General features: G+C 48.9%; 1 protein-coding gene and 1 pseudogene across 13 annotated transcripts in view; both read right to left on the minus strand.

Annotated features, from left to right (window-relative positions):
• The window catches only part of PTPN5 (protein tyrosine phosphatase non-receptor type 5), a 55,614-nt gene that overhangs the window by 16,575 nt on the left and 25,133 nt on the right, over positions 1-13,906 (minus strand). The window contains exons 3-6 of one of the 13 annotated variants that reach the window (XM_039865501.1): positions 9,312-9,599; positions 8,311-8,365; positions 5,491-5,783; positions 2,773-2,917 (exon numbers count right to left, since the gene is read on the minus strand). The exons of 4 other annotated variants lie outside the window; for them this stretch is intronic. In XM_039865501.1, the coding sequence (XP_039721435.1) occupies positions 2,773-2,917; positions 5,491-5,493 (148 nt within the window). In that variant the 5' untranslated portion in view covers positions 5,494-5,783; positions 8,311-8,365; positions 9,312-9,599. Of the gene's footprint in view, positions 1-2,772; positions 2,918-5,490; positions 5,788-8,307; positions 8,366-9,311; positions 9,600-13,906 lie in introns of all 13 variants that reach the window. 8 more of the 13 variants (XM_039865483.1, XM_039865517.1, XM_039865491.1 and 5 more) reach the window with 8 other exon arrangements.
• On the minus strand, positions 12,725-12,843 carry LOC120609672 (uncharacterized; annotated as a pseudogene).

Consider the following 13,906-nt stretch of genomic DNA (forward strand, 5'->3'; position numbering starts at 1 on the left):
AATGAAACACCAAGCATGGCACTTGGCATCTAGTAGGTATTCAATAAATATCAGATTTTAATAATGATTACACGTGATTCCCAGTCTGGTCAGTAAAACAGTCCAGGGGATACATGTTTACAATAAAGTTCATGAAGTGAAAAAATCTGAGCGCTGGTGGAGTCAAAGGGGATAGAGGAGGGCATCTACCTTTGCCCATAAAGGCTGCAGTTACTAAACATATGAGCACACAGCTCAGACCCTGGCCAGAAAGGTGAAAAAGGAAAACCTGCTACCAAGCTACATCATGTAGGAAGCCAAAAATTTCCACTATTGACAAGCAGAAGGAGGGTTGGTTACTCAAGTGGAAAGGTTTCTACCCTCACCCTCTCAAAAAGCAGTCCATGGGTGGAAGCTGCCAAATATGGAAGGCTGGGAGGGGTACAGGCCCAGAAGCCACACGGCCTGGCTCTGCAACACGCACGCTGTCTCCCTGGGTCTCAGCTGCCTAATCCGTAAAGAGAGGGGCTTGAACTAGAACTCAGTGCTTCTCACATGTTCCTTCCATCCTCAGAGGACAGGGAACATGGGTCTTTGGGGGAATAACAACGAGCTCGCACAATCTTGAACTTGGCTGCTTTATTTTAAAATTCATGGGTGCTCTTTGTTCTAGACTATGGTATATCTGTACTTGTTTTGATATTAAAAGAATATGTTTTTTCTCCTCCCAAAGCTTTGAATCAAATTTATGCTTCAGGAAAATACGCTACATTTATACTGTGGCTTTGCCCTCAGGGGTACACATACTCCAGTCTGAGAAGCACGGAACCTGCCTGCAATAAAACATCATCCCACTGTTATAAATGACTCTGTAGATGAATATTTAATAACGCAGAAAGAAATTTTGATGCTATGGATGAGAAAGACAAGGTTATAAAACAGTATGATCTTCCTGGCCTTACAAATTAAGAAAGTGTAAGTGTGCACACACAAAGGTGGAGAAGACCTGATGTAAGAGGAGAGGTTAACACGAGACTGTGCTTGCAGAGCACGCAGCACAGTGAATGCGCAGCACACAGCAAGTGCTCCATAAATGTTGCACATGGCAAACGGGAAGAATGGAAGCCAGGTATTAACGACAGTTCTTTGGAGGAGGGCGAGATTAGAGGTGATTCTTTTTCACTGTTTATATATTCTAGATTTCCTTCAATACACATATATATAAATATATATGTATACGCACATACACACGTATTTGTCGTGTGAAAAAGTATTTTAAAAAAGAGATCACCATTCTAAGTTTAGATACTGTCAGGCCTAGTTAATATTCCCAGGTTTTGGGTCCTGACTCCCACCTGTCACGTCTAAATGCACATGGTGAGACATAAGAGATGGAGAAAGTGTGCGTGTCTCTGTGAGACCCACCCAGTCACAGAATAGTAGCTCAGAAGACAGTCCCCCTGATAATGCATGTTCACCATGTTTGCATATGAAAGATGGCAGGTTAATTAACTTGCAAGAAAGAAAAACTGCAGGCTGGCGGGGCCCCTGTGCACATCTCAGAGACAAAGTCGGAGGCTGTGTTTTTGCTTTTTTCTTTTAAAACCACAGCCCTGGGGGCCAGATAAATCCAACTGGCAAAGTCTTAACTGAGCACCTGATAGATGCTCACCTTTCAGAGCCGGGTTTATTTAAAAGCTTTTCTGGGCAGAAATCTAACATTTCTTTACTCGGGAAGATATACTTTCAAACACGCACTATATTCTGCATTAAATTTTGAAGGGGTTCTTGGTTAAGAACCCCTGATCTTGGTGGTGGGGAGTAGAGGACTGTGATAGAAAGTGGTGGAAGTAGGAGAGGTGGAGAAAAGGGCTGATTTCAGTCTCTGCTCATTAATGTGTGAGTCCAACACATCAATCATACACTTTGCGAAGCACTGAGCCAGGCTCGAAACAGTTCCTGCCTGCGTGGACCATTGTGACCCGTTTGTCCTGTAGGCCTCGGGTCCTGCTCCTAGAGATGATGTCAGCTCTTCTCCTTGCCCTGCCCTCCCTTCCACTCACTATCTTGTTTTGGGGATTACAAAACCTTGCTGGGCAGGCTCTGTGCAGTTCCCAAAGTGCAGTTGCATTTGCTTCTCGGCAGCCCTGTGAGGTAGATATTATCATCATCAGCCCGTTTTATCGGTGAGAGGCGGCTGCTTGTGTCAAGGGCTGGCTTTTCAATAGTTCACAGCGAGGTAGCTGCTTTGCCACGCATGAAACCCTGACTCAGAGGCGGCCTGCTGACAGTGATTTAACGTCGCACCAGCTCCTCATGCACTTGCCTCTTGCACAGGGTGAAGGGGATTTTCCAGGCATGGAAATGGAAGCTTAGTGGGTTAAGTGGCTTGCCCGACAGACCTGACATTCGAACCCAGGGCTTTCTGACACCAAGTGATCTTTCCATTTTGCCATCATGCTCTTCAGGAAAGGGTAACTGCAACAAAGGCAGGGAGACAGTGAGAGTCTGGGAGGGAGGGAGTCCCTGTATCTGTGGGAACCTTGAACCCCAACCAGCTGCAAGAGGGTAGGGTGGGAGTGGTACAGATATTACGCCTGATCTGGCTGATAGCTCCTCATAGGATATATGGTATGGAGAAGAGAAGTCCTGGAAGGTTCCTAGGAGCTCAGTATCCCAGGCCAAAGCTCTAGAGACCCTGGGTAGAGCCTGCAGGCAAATGGTCTTTAGATTTACCTGGGGCATGTGGAAACACTATGATCCCTGTCCTGTCACCTAGCACTGGATTCTCACCATTAAACTCTGCAGCTACTGCGTGCCCCGCGGCTGATACCACCTGAGCCGGAGAACCCGTGGCTGCTCCTGTCAGTGACTCATCCTTGGAGCTCCCAGCTGCCAACTCACCGGAACTGGAGCAAAGGGCTGGCTCAGCCTGTTCCTGTTTACTTGAGGAGAGAGGTTGGTTCTGTCCCATTCAGCTTTTCTTCCCTTCCCAAACATGGCCAGGGGGACCTCTCAGCCATGCCCACCTAATCACGGGGGGCCCTGACCAACAGAATATCACACTCAATCCTGCCCACGCTTCTAGAACCACTGTCAGTCAGAGCTTGACAGGCCCTGAGGGGTATCTGGTCTAGGCTGCTAATTTCTCAGACAGGGAAACTGAGGCCCAGAGATGAGAAGTGGCTTACTCAAGGTCGACAGCTAGCCAACAGCAGAGCCAGAATGTTGGCTGCTACCATAACCACTATAAGCCTACGCATAATGGGTGTTTACCACGTGCCGGGCGTTGCTCTAAATGCTTTATATATATTAACATATTTAGTCCTCACAACAACCCTAGAAGGTAAGTGCTACGCTTACTCCCAATTTACAGATGAAGAAACTGAGGCACAGGGAGGTCAAGTCTCTTGCCCAAGGTCAGCTAATATATGAATAAACTAAGACTAGAACTCAGGCAGTCTGTCTTCAGTGCCCAACACACTAACCAACATTAACCAACACACTAGATGAAAACTAATTCAGGTATTCTGCTCTCCACATCATGTTAAAGAAATCTCCAACACTCCCACCCCTCAGTGTTTCAGAAGTATGGCCTCATCTATCTGGGAGGTGGTGCTGGGTTCCATAGCCTATCACTGTGTCTGAAATCCCACCATTAGACATGGACACTGGCGTACAGGATGACTGCTTTTATCTTATTGTGGGGATGGAGGGGAGCGTGCGTGGGATAAGGGGAAAGCCTGAGCAGTTTTCTAATAGCTTTCACCTGTGGAGGGGTTTAACCAATAAGACTCACTCTCCGCATGCTCCTACTCTGCCAACTCTGAGCCAGGCACATCATGAGCCTTATGCTCATTATCGATACCCATAACCATGCTGAGGGTTAACGTTATTGTCCAGTCTTGAATGTGGAGCTACAGAAGCACAGAGAGGTTAAGTCACTTGTTCAGGGTCACAGAGTCAGAAACTGGCAGAACTGGGATTTGAACGCAGGTCTGTGGGATTCCACCATCCATGATCTTTCTGCTAGTCCACAGAAAGGTCTAGAAACCCACACGGAGATGGGGTGGGGCAGACCGGCCAGGCCCACTTTGAAGTTCTGCTGGGGTAGGCCCTAAATGCAGAACGGAGGGAGTTGCAGCCAGGGGAACTGAGAAGGGGTAGAAGAGTGTAGAAGGAACGGGCCCAATCAGCCGCTTCTGCCTCGGCCGTCGCCACACCCTCAGCACTGCCCTGGGTTCTGAGGGACAGCCGGGCCTCACTGGGCGAGGGCACTGCTATGTCCTCACTGGGAGAGGCTGCAGTGGTGGTCCCATTTTCTGTTACCTTTTGGGGGTGTGTAGCAGCAAACTAGGAGTCAGAGGAGATGTGCTGGGGTGAGGGAAAATTCCCCAAAACGACGTTTTCATTTGGCAAACATTTGCTGAGTACCTGCTCTATGCCCTGAGCATGTCTTGTGTCTCAGTGCTAATGCTGACCAGCCAGACTCCTAAGAGTGAGAATGCTATAGAGAAGAGGCATGAGAACTAAGTAAATTGACTAAATGTTAAACCAGAGCCTATAATGTGCTGCTGCCTGACCACAGGAAACCTACAGAACGAAGGAAGGTTTCTGCTGGGATTATTACCTAACTTTTCACCCACACCATGAAAGGAAAACAGAGTCACACCCTACACAAAATAAACCCAACCAACAATTCATTCCCTAGGCCAGGCCACCTGGAACCTACAGAACAAAGGCTGAGATTGCCAGCACCCTTTTCCCTCTGCGTATCCATACCTTTAGTGCTGCATACTCACACTGTCAAAGGAAAACAGGTAAACAAAATCTTTAAACTGTAATTCATAGAAACTAAGAATCACATATAAACCGGATTTCTTTTAACATGTGGCGTCTCATTCTCTATCTTTGAAAGGAGACCATGCTCTGTCTACGGAGTGTTATTTTTTTCTCTAATCAACTTTCCGTCTGTCCCTCTCATTCTGTCTTTGAGAAGAGACCACGATGTCTGTGGCATGTTATTCCTTCTCTAATAAACTTTCCTTTTGTCTCTAATTCTGGTGTGTGTGTGATTCTTTCCTTTGTGCAATCAAGATCTCTGTCTCTCTCTGTCTCTCTCTGTCTCTCTGCAGGACTCTAGTCCCCACTTGGGGGGATTTGCCCTGCATCAGGAACAGCCCTGGTGAAAAATTTCCAGCCCCTCCGGGCAAAGGCAAACTGATGGTGGGTGTGGGGTCTTGGGAATCTGCACTGGCTTCCCACAACCCCTTCAGATGCTCAGTCCTGCTAATCAGTGAGCAGGACAGCTACCAAATCCACAGATGGAGGTAGCAAGACCACAAGGACCTGGGCCGGCAGTGAGTGTTTGATCCCTTTGGATGGTAAGCTGGCCGAGGGCAGGGCCCAAGTCCTTTCCATCTCTACATTCCCCAGGCAGGCAGGATGGCATGGGGAAAGGAAACCCATTTTGGCAGAGGAGGATTCTGGAAATAAAACATGGATGCTCACCATTTAATAGCTACATGACTCGGGCAAGCTGTTTAACCTCTCTGTAACTTGATTCCTGTGGTGGTCTTCAGACGTGTCTGTGAATTCTTCAACATTCCTCCCATCAGTAGGTGGAGTCTGTGTCCCCTCCCCTTGAACTGGGTGACTGCCTTAAGGATGGGGATGTGGCAGAAGTGATGCTGTATGACCGCTGAGGCTAGGTCTGAAAAGTCCACGTGGCTTCTGCTGGTTTTCTCAGGACACTTGCTCTAGAAACCTTCAGCAGCCCCGTAAGAAATCTGGGTACCCTGAGGCTGCCTTGTGGAGGGAGAAAGAGAGAGAAAAGAGAGAGCAAGAATGAGAGAGAGCAAGTATATCAGACCCGGTGGGTACTCAGGAAGTTCTGAATGCTGAATGGAGTGGTCAGCCCCGACACTGAGCAGGCAGGCAGTGAAGCAGGAGGGTACCTGCAACTTAGCCCAAGTGGACAGTCAGAAAATCCCATGTATGGGAATTTTGTGTGTTGTGTTTAAAGCCAATGTTTTGGGAACTCACCTCAAACAAGGTGAGGAAGCTATACCACAAAAGAGTGGGGTGGGCAGCTGTACTATTCTCCCCATCCTTCCCCCTACCCCCCAAGGCTGACACACAATGCAAGCCAGTGGGTCTGAGGTTTGGGCCAAGCAAGCTCTGCCTCCTCCAAGCCATAGAAGTCTACGGTGTCCTTTCTCTTAACAAGCCTGGCAAGGCACGGTGCTAAATGCCCAGCGACTACTTTACAAATATTGGCTCAGTCCTTACAACCATCATATGTGATAGGTGAGAGGACCGTCCTCATTTTACAGAGAGGAAATCAGAAGTCCAAGAGGTTAAGTGATTGCTCATTCTGGCTTGTGAAGAGAAGAGCCAGGACTCAAACCCAGGCAGTTTAATCTCTCTTCTTAAACCAGACTCCATGCTGTCCACCCCAGGGTGGGCCTCTGCTGCTTATTCCTCTGCCTTGTTGGGGGAAGTCAGCCTGAGAAGGAGCTTCAGCTCATTTCAGGACAGAAGTCACTGGCCTTCTCCCCTTGGCACAGTCTATCACACTCTGGCATACAGAGGTGTGGGTGGGTCAGAGAAAAGAAAGATTGAGACCAAGATGATGGGAAGAGGTCTGGGAACCAATGGTGTCTGATGCCTAGTCTGGAGAAGAGGAGTCTGGGATGTATGAGGGGGGCTGACCACTGTTTGCAGCCACCTGAGAGGCTGTACTAGGGAAGGGGGTACATCAAGAGGCAGGAGTGGGACCTGTATGTGGATGTTCTATGTAGGCAGATTTTCCAAATAACAAGAAATATCTCTAGGACCTGACCCTACAAGTCCGTACTGCAGCTCTTCCTGTCCTCACAAGTGGCTTTGTTTCCAGGGAGGTAGCTTTTTGCAGTCTCTGGAAGCAAAAGCTTTGGAGTCACACAGACTTAGGTGTGAGGCCTGCATTTGCCATTTACTGCCTAAGTGACCTTGGGTGAGTGACTTAATCTCTCCACCGGACAATAGATACACTACGATTTGCCTCTTGGATTCTGAGGATACCTTAAGGTAAAACATAAAAAGTACTTAGCTTGGTGCCCCACACAGGATGAAAGCTCAATAAATAGTAGCCAGAATTTAGAGAGGACGGGGAAGAGGGGAAGGGGATGGGAAGGGAAGGGGCAGGGAGGAGAGCGGGAGGGAGAGGCAGCAGTAAGGACTTCCCTTTCATCTGCCAGGTGGGCCCTCCAGGAGGACAATGGTCCCCACCCAGATGTGGGTAGGGGCTTTGAAGCTGCGGGCTGGCAAATGGGGTCTTGGATTGAATGGGCACGGTCTGGGGGTGGTGGAAGTGGGGCAGCTTTGTCTCTGCCAGTTAATTAAATCCGGAATGCTAACAAGCTTTCAAAACAATGTGCAACTCAAGTACTCTCTGGATGGGACATAATAAAATGGTTCTATTTGAAATAGAACCAAACAGCTTTGTTGCTGCAAACAAAGGCCCAGTTCTTTGTGCCTCTCTGGAGCGGAGGCCCAGAAGTACAAGGGTGAAAGGGTCAATGAAACTGTGAGGGTGCAGCATCCCCCGCCCCCATGCTGAGAACTGAAAGAACCGACAGAGAAGCCCTGGGGTAATGATATACAAGAGTTCCCAAGTGCTTGAGACTGAAACACAAATGCATGGGAAGGAAGGAACAGACTTGAGAGAGCCTCTTGTTCCCCACTCCCATTTCACCGATGAAGAAACTGGGGTCCAGAGAGTAAGAACCAGGATTGGCACGCAGGTCTTTAACCCTCGGTTTGGGTCTCGCCTCTTAGGGTAGCATGGGAAGTTTCACAGCAGGGATCTGAAGGTCAAAGGCCCCATGGCTGCAGAAGCCTGGGTCTTGCCCTCGGTGGTCTAGGGGAGTCCAGAAGATAGGAGGTGAGCAAGAGCGACCTGAGACCCCCCAGGACAGTAGCACTGACAAACCCCAAGCACTCAGGGGCTGCCACCCTTAGATGACCCTCTATAACCGAGAGCCTCACGACATCGGCAAAGTGTCAGGTCTGAGCAGCAGTTCAGCTCTGCCTCTAGCGGGCAGTGTGATCCTGGGCATCTCACTGCCTCCGTGGGCCTCAAAGAGTGCAACACGGGGTCTTTAAGCGCCCTTCCAGTGCTCAAGACCCACTGTTACCTTAACAAAAAATTCTGAGTCCTGGCTTTAGTTTTATTCAGTGGCTTCCCCCCTGTTCTTAGGATAAAAACTAAAATCTTTGCCATGGCCAACAATAAAGGCCCAGCATGCTCTGAGCCCCTCTTATCACCCCAGCCTCTGCACACACCACCTTCTTTCTGGTTCCTTCTGCTCCTGCTTCTTCCAGATCTTCTGCTGGAACCGGTCTGGGAAGTAGAAAAGTTTGGAAATGGGTGATGCTACTCAAAGAAATTCTCACAGTCCCCAAGAGGGAATGTAAGCTGAGGTTCCCTTCCATGCTATTTGTGGTGGGGGTGGGGGAAGCAGAGGCATCTGCAGGTCCATCGCTTGGGGGAGCTGATAGGCCAAGTGTCCAAGGACGCATTGGGGAGCACTATGCAGCCCTTAGATCAGAGTCCATATGGCACTATGGAAGGAACTCAGGAACAGAGTGCCAAGTGAAGAGTATGAGCTATAACACAACACAATTTTATGAGTTAAAAATATAGGCACACAAAATATCATAGCAAATATAACTAATATGAAATATAAACTATAACAAGTAGTTTTACCCGTTCCCCAGGTAGTGTGGACTTTCACAACAGGCCAAGACTCCCACTGGGGAGAGGCAGGCCTGAGAGGCTGGGTGTGGCTGAGGGTGTGCTGGATGCCAGGACCAACTGGGTGGGTGGCTCAGGTTGGCAGAGGGTGACCTGGGCTGGTAGAAGACAGCAGCACACTTTTAAATGGTCTTGTCTATGATGGAGAATTGGTCCATCTTAAGCTAAGTGATGTTCAGCAGGGATGTGGGCACAAAGATGACTGAAAAGGATGTAACGGTCACGGCCATGGACCGAATGAGCTAGGATGGAGCCATCGGCTCTGGGAACTACCTCCACGCTTTAGTGCTGGTAGCTGAGAAAAGCCAGACTGAGAAGTGAGACTGAGGGGAGGGGAGGGGAGGTCAAGGCTTGGTCCTTAGAAGCGGGGTGCTATATGCAAAGCCTTGTCTTTGTTTAGGAAGACTGCATGGAATGGGTGCTCCTATGAGAATCTAATGCCTGATGATGAGGTGGAGCTGAGGCAGTGATGTTACTGCTGGTGAGAGGCTGCAAAGACAGGTGAAGCTTTGCTCCCTTGCCCGCCACTCACCTCCTGCTGTGCGGCCGGGTTCCTAACAGGCCATGGACCAGTACTGGTCTGTGGCCCGGGGGTTAGGGACCCCTGTCTTAGAGCCTTCAGGTTTTAATCACTCAGGATTAAAAGAGACAGCTCCGGGGTCATAATAAGCAGCTCCACCTGTCGCACGGCATTATTTTCTCCGTGTGTGTGAAATCCCAAAGTTTAGAGACGCAAAGTGATTCGTGCAAGACTTTAGCTCAGAAGGAACAGAGCTTGAATTCATTCACATCCAGGGCTTCTGAATTCAACAATGAGAAACTGTAAAAAATGACATGTGAGTAAGACAGTATGGTGTATGAACCCCCATTCACACTCTTTGCCTCACTGCATTCTCACAACCACAGCGAGAAGATTGCTTTTCCCATTTCGCAGGGGAGATGTAGATGGGCCACGGGGTGGGGTGGGGTGGGGTGAGAAGTACCAGGGCTCGTCCAAGCCCATCTGTGAAAGGCATGCCCAATGCTGGGGCCGACACACACAGTGCAGCACTGTCCTCACCCCCAGGAAAATGTCCCTGGCCCTGGCCTCACACTTTGGAGGGGCTCTGCTTCAATCCTTCACAGGCATGCTCGTCCTCAAGGTGAGGAGTCCATGAAGCCAAAGGGATGTCCCCTCCTTTAGACCACATACTGAGAAACACAAACCCCAGGTTTTCCTGCCCAAACAGTCCTGAGCCTGATTCCTGGGCCTGTGTGGCCCTCTTCCCCCACTACTGTGCTGCGGTGTGCATCCCTAGGATTGGCCACGAAGTGACTGTTTGCAGAAGGTATGTTTAGAGTTTGGATGTGTGGGCTGGGGTATCCATCCACAAAAATGTGCATGAGGGCCCTTTGTGATGGTGCACAGAGCCTGGGAACTGGCTTTTCTTAGGCTCCATATTTTGGTGCAGAGCTCTGAGGAGTCAGAATTCTAAATCTGGCTTTGAAGCTCCTTACAAAGGAATATCTGTTAAGGGAGAAGGACAAAATATATTTCATTTCGAAGTTTGTTGGCTTGATTTCTAACTCTTAACTGTCTGGACACAGACATAGCAGACACAGGCCATACATATGTTAGGGGTGGGCCTGCATACAGCTGTGTTCACTGAAGATTAAATTGCAAAGGGTGAGCAGCTGAAATAATGGAAGGCTGTGGGCAGGGGGAAGAATGGGACATGAGATGGAGGCTGAAGGAAGGAAGATTTAGGGGAGGAAGTAGTTAGTATTCAGAGGAATGTGAAAACTTATAAAGAGGATGCTTTGGTGGATTAAAGATGGCCACATATCCTCTGGACTCCTGTTGAAAGGTAAAATGGATTTCTCTCCTCTTGAATCTGGGCTGGCCCTACGATGGGCTTTAGTCAATAAACTGTGAAGTGACGCCGTGTAACTTTTGAGGCTGGGCCTTCAGAGATCTGAAGCGTCTGTTTTAGCCCCTCTTGGAACACGCCTTCTTGGAAACCAGCTGCTGGATGAGAAGTCTGACTACCCTGAGACTGCCATGCCGTGAGGAAGTCCAAGTTAGCTGCATGGAGAGAAAGGCCAAATGAAGGAGCACTGAGGTGCCAGACATGGAAGGAAACCTTTATTGGACCTCATCCTAGCCCAGTGCCAGGTGACTACAGCTGAATGAATGACCTCAGCTAATGCTACCCAGAATGAAAGAATCACCCAGCTGAGCCCTTTATGACCTTCTGAATCACGAGCAAATAAAATTCTTGCTGTTTCAAGCCACTAAGTTTTGAGAGTTTGTTAGGTAGCAAATAGATAGCTAAAACAGGTGGTAAGATCTGAAAAGGAGAAATGAGCTTAAATGGAAGGATGAGATTTTTTTTTTAAGGTATAAAGAACTTCCTGAAAGCTGGAGTGATTCGTTCCTGGCCAGGCCAAAGAGAAAGGTGACAGCATCTGTCACTGCATGTCTCAGGAATACAAAGGATGCCCATTTGCCTGAAAGGGCTTTAGCATGAACCTGTGTAGAGGCAGGGGACTTTCTTCCAGTTGCAAAGATTTCCTTTCTAGTCTCCTCGCACATCCAGATGTCTCCCTAGAATATGAGAAGTATTTCTATCCCGGTGAAGGAAAATGGATGGTCGTCTTCTCCTGCAACTCCAGCCCCTCTCTCGGCTTGACTTTGCAAGTAGGCACACTCCTGTGTGTGTCTGTGCTGGGTCAGTGAGGTCCCAGGCCTGTGGTGTGGATCCCAGATCCACAAAGCTATATGGTCCACTCCACTGTTGAAGGATTGGCCTGAGACTTGATGCTCAGGCTTTGGGAACATGCAAAGGTTTTTCTGTTCACACTCCAGATCCTGGAACACTCGTCACCATCATTATGACCTACCATTTATCAAGCACTGGGTAATAAGCACTTTACATGCTTCAGCTTATTTAATCCTCACAAAATCTCTGTGAAGATCTTATATTATCACTCTCATTTCAGAGTGAAGAGTTCGGAGCTCAAAGCAGTCAGGTAATGTACCCGAAGTCATGCTGCTGGTCTGCGGCAGAGCTGGGATTTGAACCCAGGTCTGTATGCCTCCCCACAGCACCCCAAGACCCAGCTACTTGGGCTCCTGCTTCCAGATCTGTCCTAATGTTTGAGAATAGTTAACTTATATCATCATTGACCAGTGGGTATCTTGCTTGGTACTTCTCAATACAATGGTATCGTTACAGAATGCTATCCAACTTGTGTTCTTAGCATATCCAAATGGTGTTTTGTTTTTCTTTAATTTCTATTCCAAAGACTCAAGTCCAAGACAATTCATTGTACCATCAGCCACAATAAATACCCCTAAATGCGTTAAAAGTCCTGAGTGAAAACGAAACCATCCATTAAGCAAAGCTAAGCTGCTGAGTATTGACGGTCACAAGTGTTATCTCAGCAATAATACTGCATCCAGGTCTGTCTTCTCTCTGTCCGTCTGGGCTCCTGCATCTGCTCCTAGACCAGTATGGACCAGTAGGTGCCAGACTGGGGTGCTTGAGAATAAGGGTTGGCAGATGGAGGACAAGGCCCATCACAAGGTTACCCCATTCCCTCAAATGCTTTGATAGCCAGTTACTAACAACACAAATCAGGACCTTACTCATGGTTCCAGTCACGGTTTAAAGGTCACTTCTTCCAGGAAGCCTTCCATGACTGCCCCTGAGACAAGGTGACATTACTGATGCCCCCTTCCATGGAGTCCTGTCCTCCTTGAGAACGGGTCCAGGTCTTGGTCTGTCTTGCTCTTCACTGTATCACCAGTGCCTGGCGCAGCATTAGGCACAGAGAAGATGCTCATCAAAAAATTGTCAAATTGATAAAAGGATCAGGTTGTCTATCTATCTATTTATCTATCTATCTATCTATCTATCTATCTACTTACTTACTTACTTACTTACTTACTTACTTACTTAATGCCTACAGCACCTAGTATTCCAAGGTGGTCTCCCATCCAAGTACTAACCAGGCCCGACCCTGCGTGGCTTCTGAGATCAGATGAGATGGGGCATGTTCAGGGTGGCATGGCTGTAGACTGGTCAGGTTGTCTTTTTAATTGGCCTTTGTTGGCTTCTAGCCTAAGACCTTATCTGTGCCATGGTAGGACAGCTGTGAAAGCTATGACCTACCCTCCCTGACATCCAGGAGAGGTGGCTGCAAGATTAGGATAACAAAGTTGTCCTCAATACAGGCCTCTCCTTTACTCTATAAAAGGCCACAGTGATGGGCAGTGGCCTCTTGCTGAGACCTAGACCTCGTCGCTCTCAGAAGAGGGTCCACTTGAGACCCACAATGATACAGAGCCTACGGCTGGGCGGAGAGTTAGGAAAAGTCATTGGGACTTAGGTGGTGAGTGGGTTCCAGAGCCACTGGCCCAAGAGGCCACTGATTCTGCCAAACGAGCGATGGCCTACTTAGGCCTCAGTGTCTACTCACAGCCTTGGACAGAGCCAGTTCATCATGACATACTTAAATCTCAGGATGGTGACATCATGGCTCCAGCCAGCTGCCAGCCACAGGAGGGCTGTGGGAACACGCTGTTTCCAAGAACAGTGTTGTCCTTAGACCATGACCCTATACTTGCTCTTCTCTGGCCGTGCCATTCCCCATGGGGTGAGAAGTCCACAGGGCCCAGGAGGTGTGCCCACACCCCCCTTCCAGGCCATGCTCTGGCAACGAGGATTCCAGAACTCCTTGCCTAAGTGACCTAAAGCCTGCATGGGTGCAGGTGCACCCTTCTGAGGGTGGATAGGGCCTCCTGCTTGGGGATTTTGGATCTTTAGGTTTGAGGGGTGGCCAAGGGGCAGCTATTGGGGCAGGGCATGGACCATACTTGGACACATAGACTGACGTGCCCACATGCGCACCCGCAAGGGCCCTTGCAGTACAGGACTGAGCGGTGGGTCGATGCACCACTAGGGGCCCCATCTGCAGTGTGGCCTCGGTCCCTGCAAGTGTTAGGAGCGGGCCTGCCCGTAAGTCTGCCCACTGGAGACACAGAGCAACACTTGGTAATGTCATGCCGTAACTGGCACCTACTGTTGTCTTATCTACCTCCTTCCTCCACCCTGTACCCTGAGGAAGCTGTCCCAAGCTAGG

The sequence above is a fragment of the Pteropus medius genome, unplaced genomic scaffold, assembly GCF_902729225.1.
Source record: "Pteropus medius unplaced genomic scaffold, Ma_sr-lr_union100, whole genome shotgun sequence".
NCBI lineage: Eukaryota > Metazoa > Chordata > Mammalia > Chiroptera > Pteropodidae > Pteropus > Pteropus medius.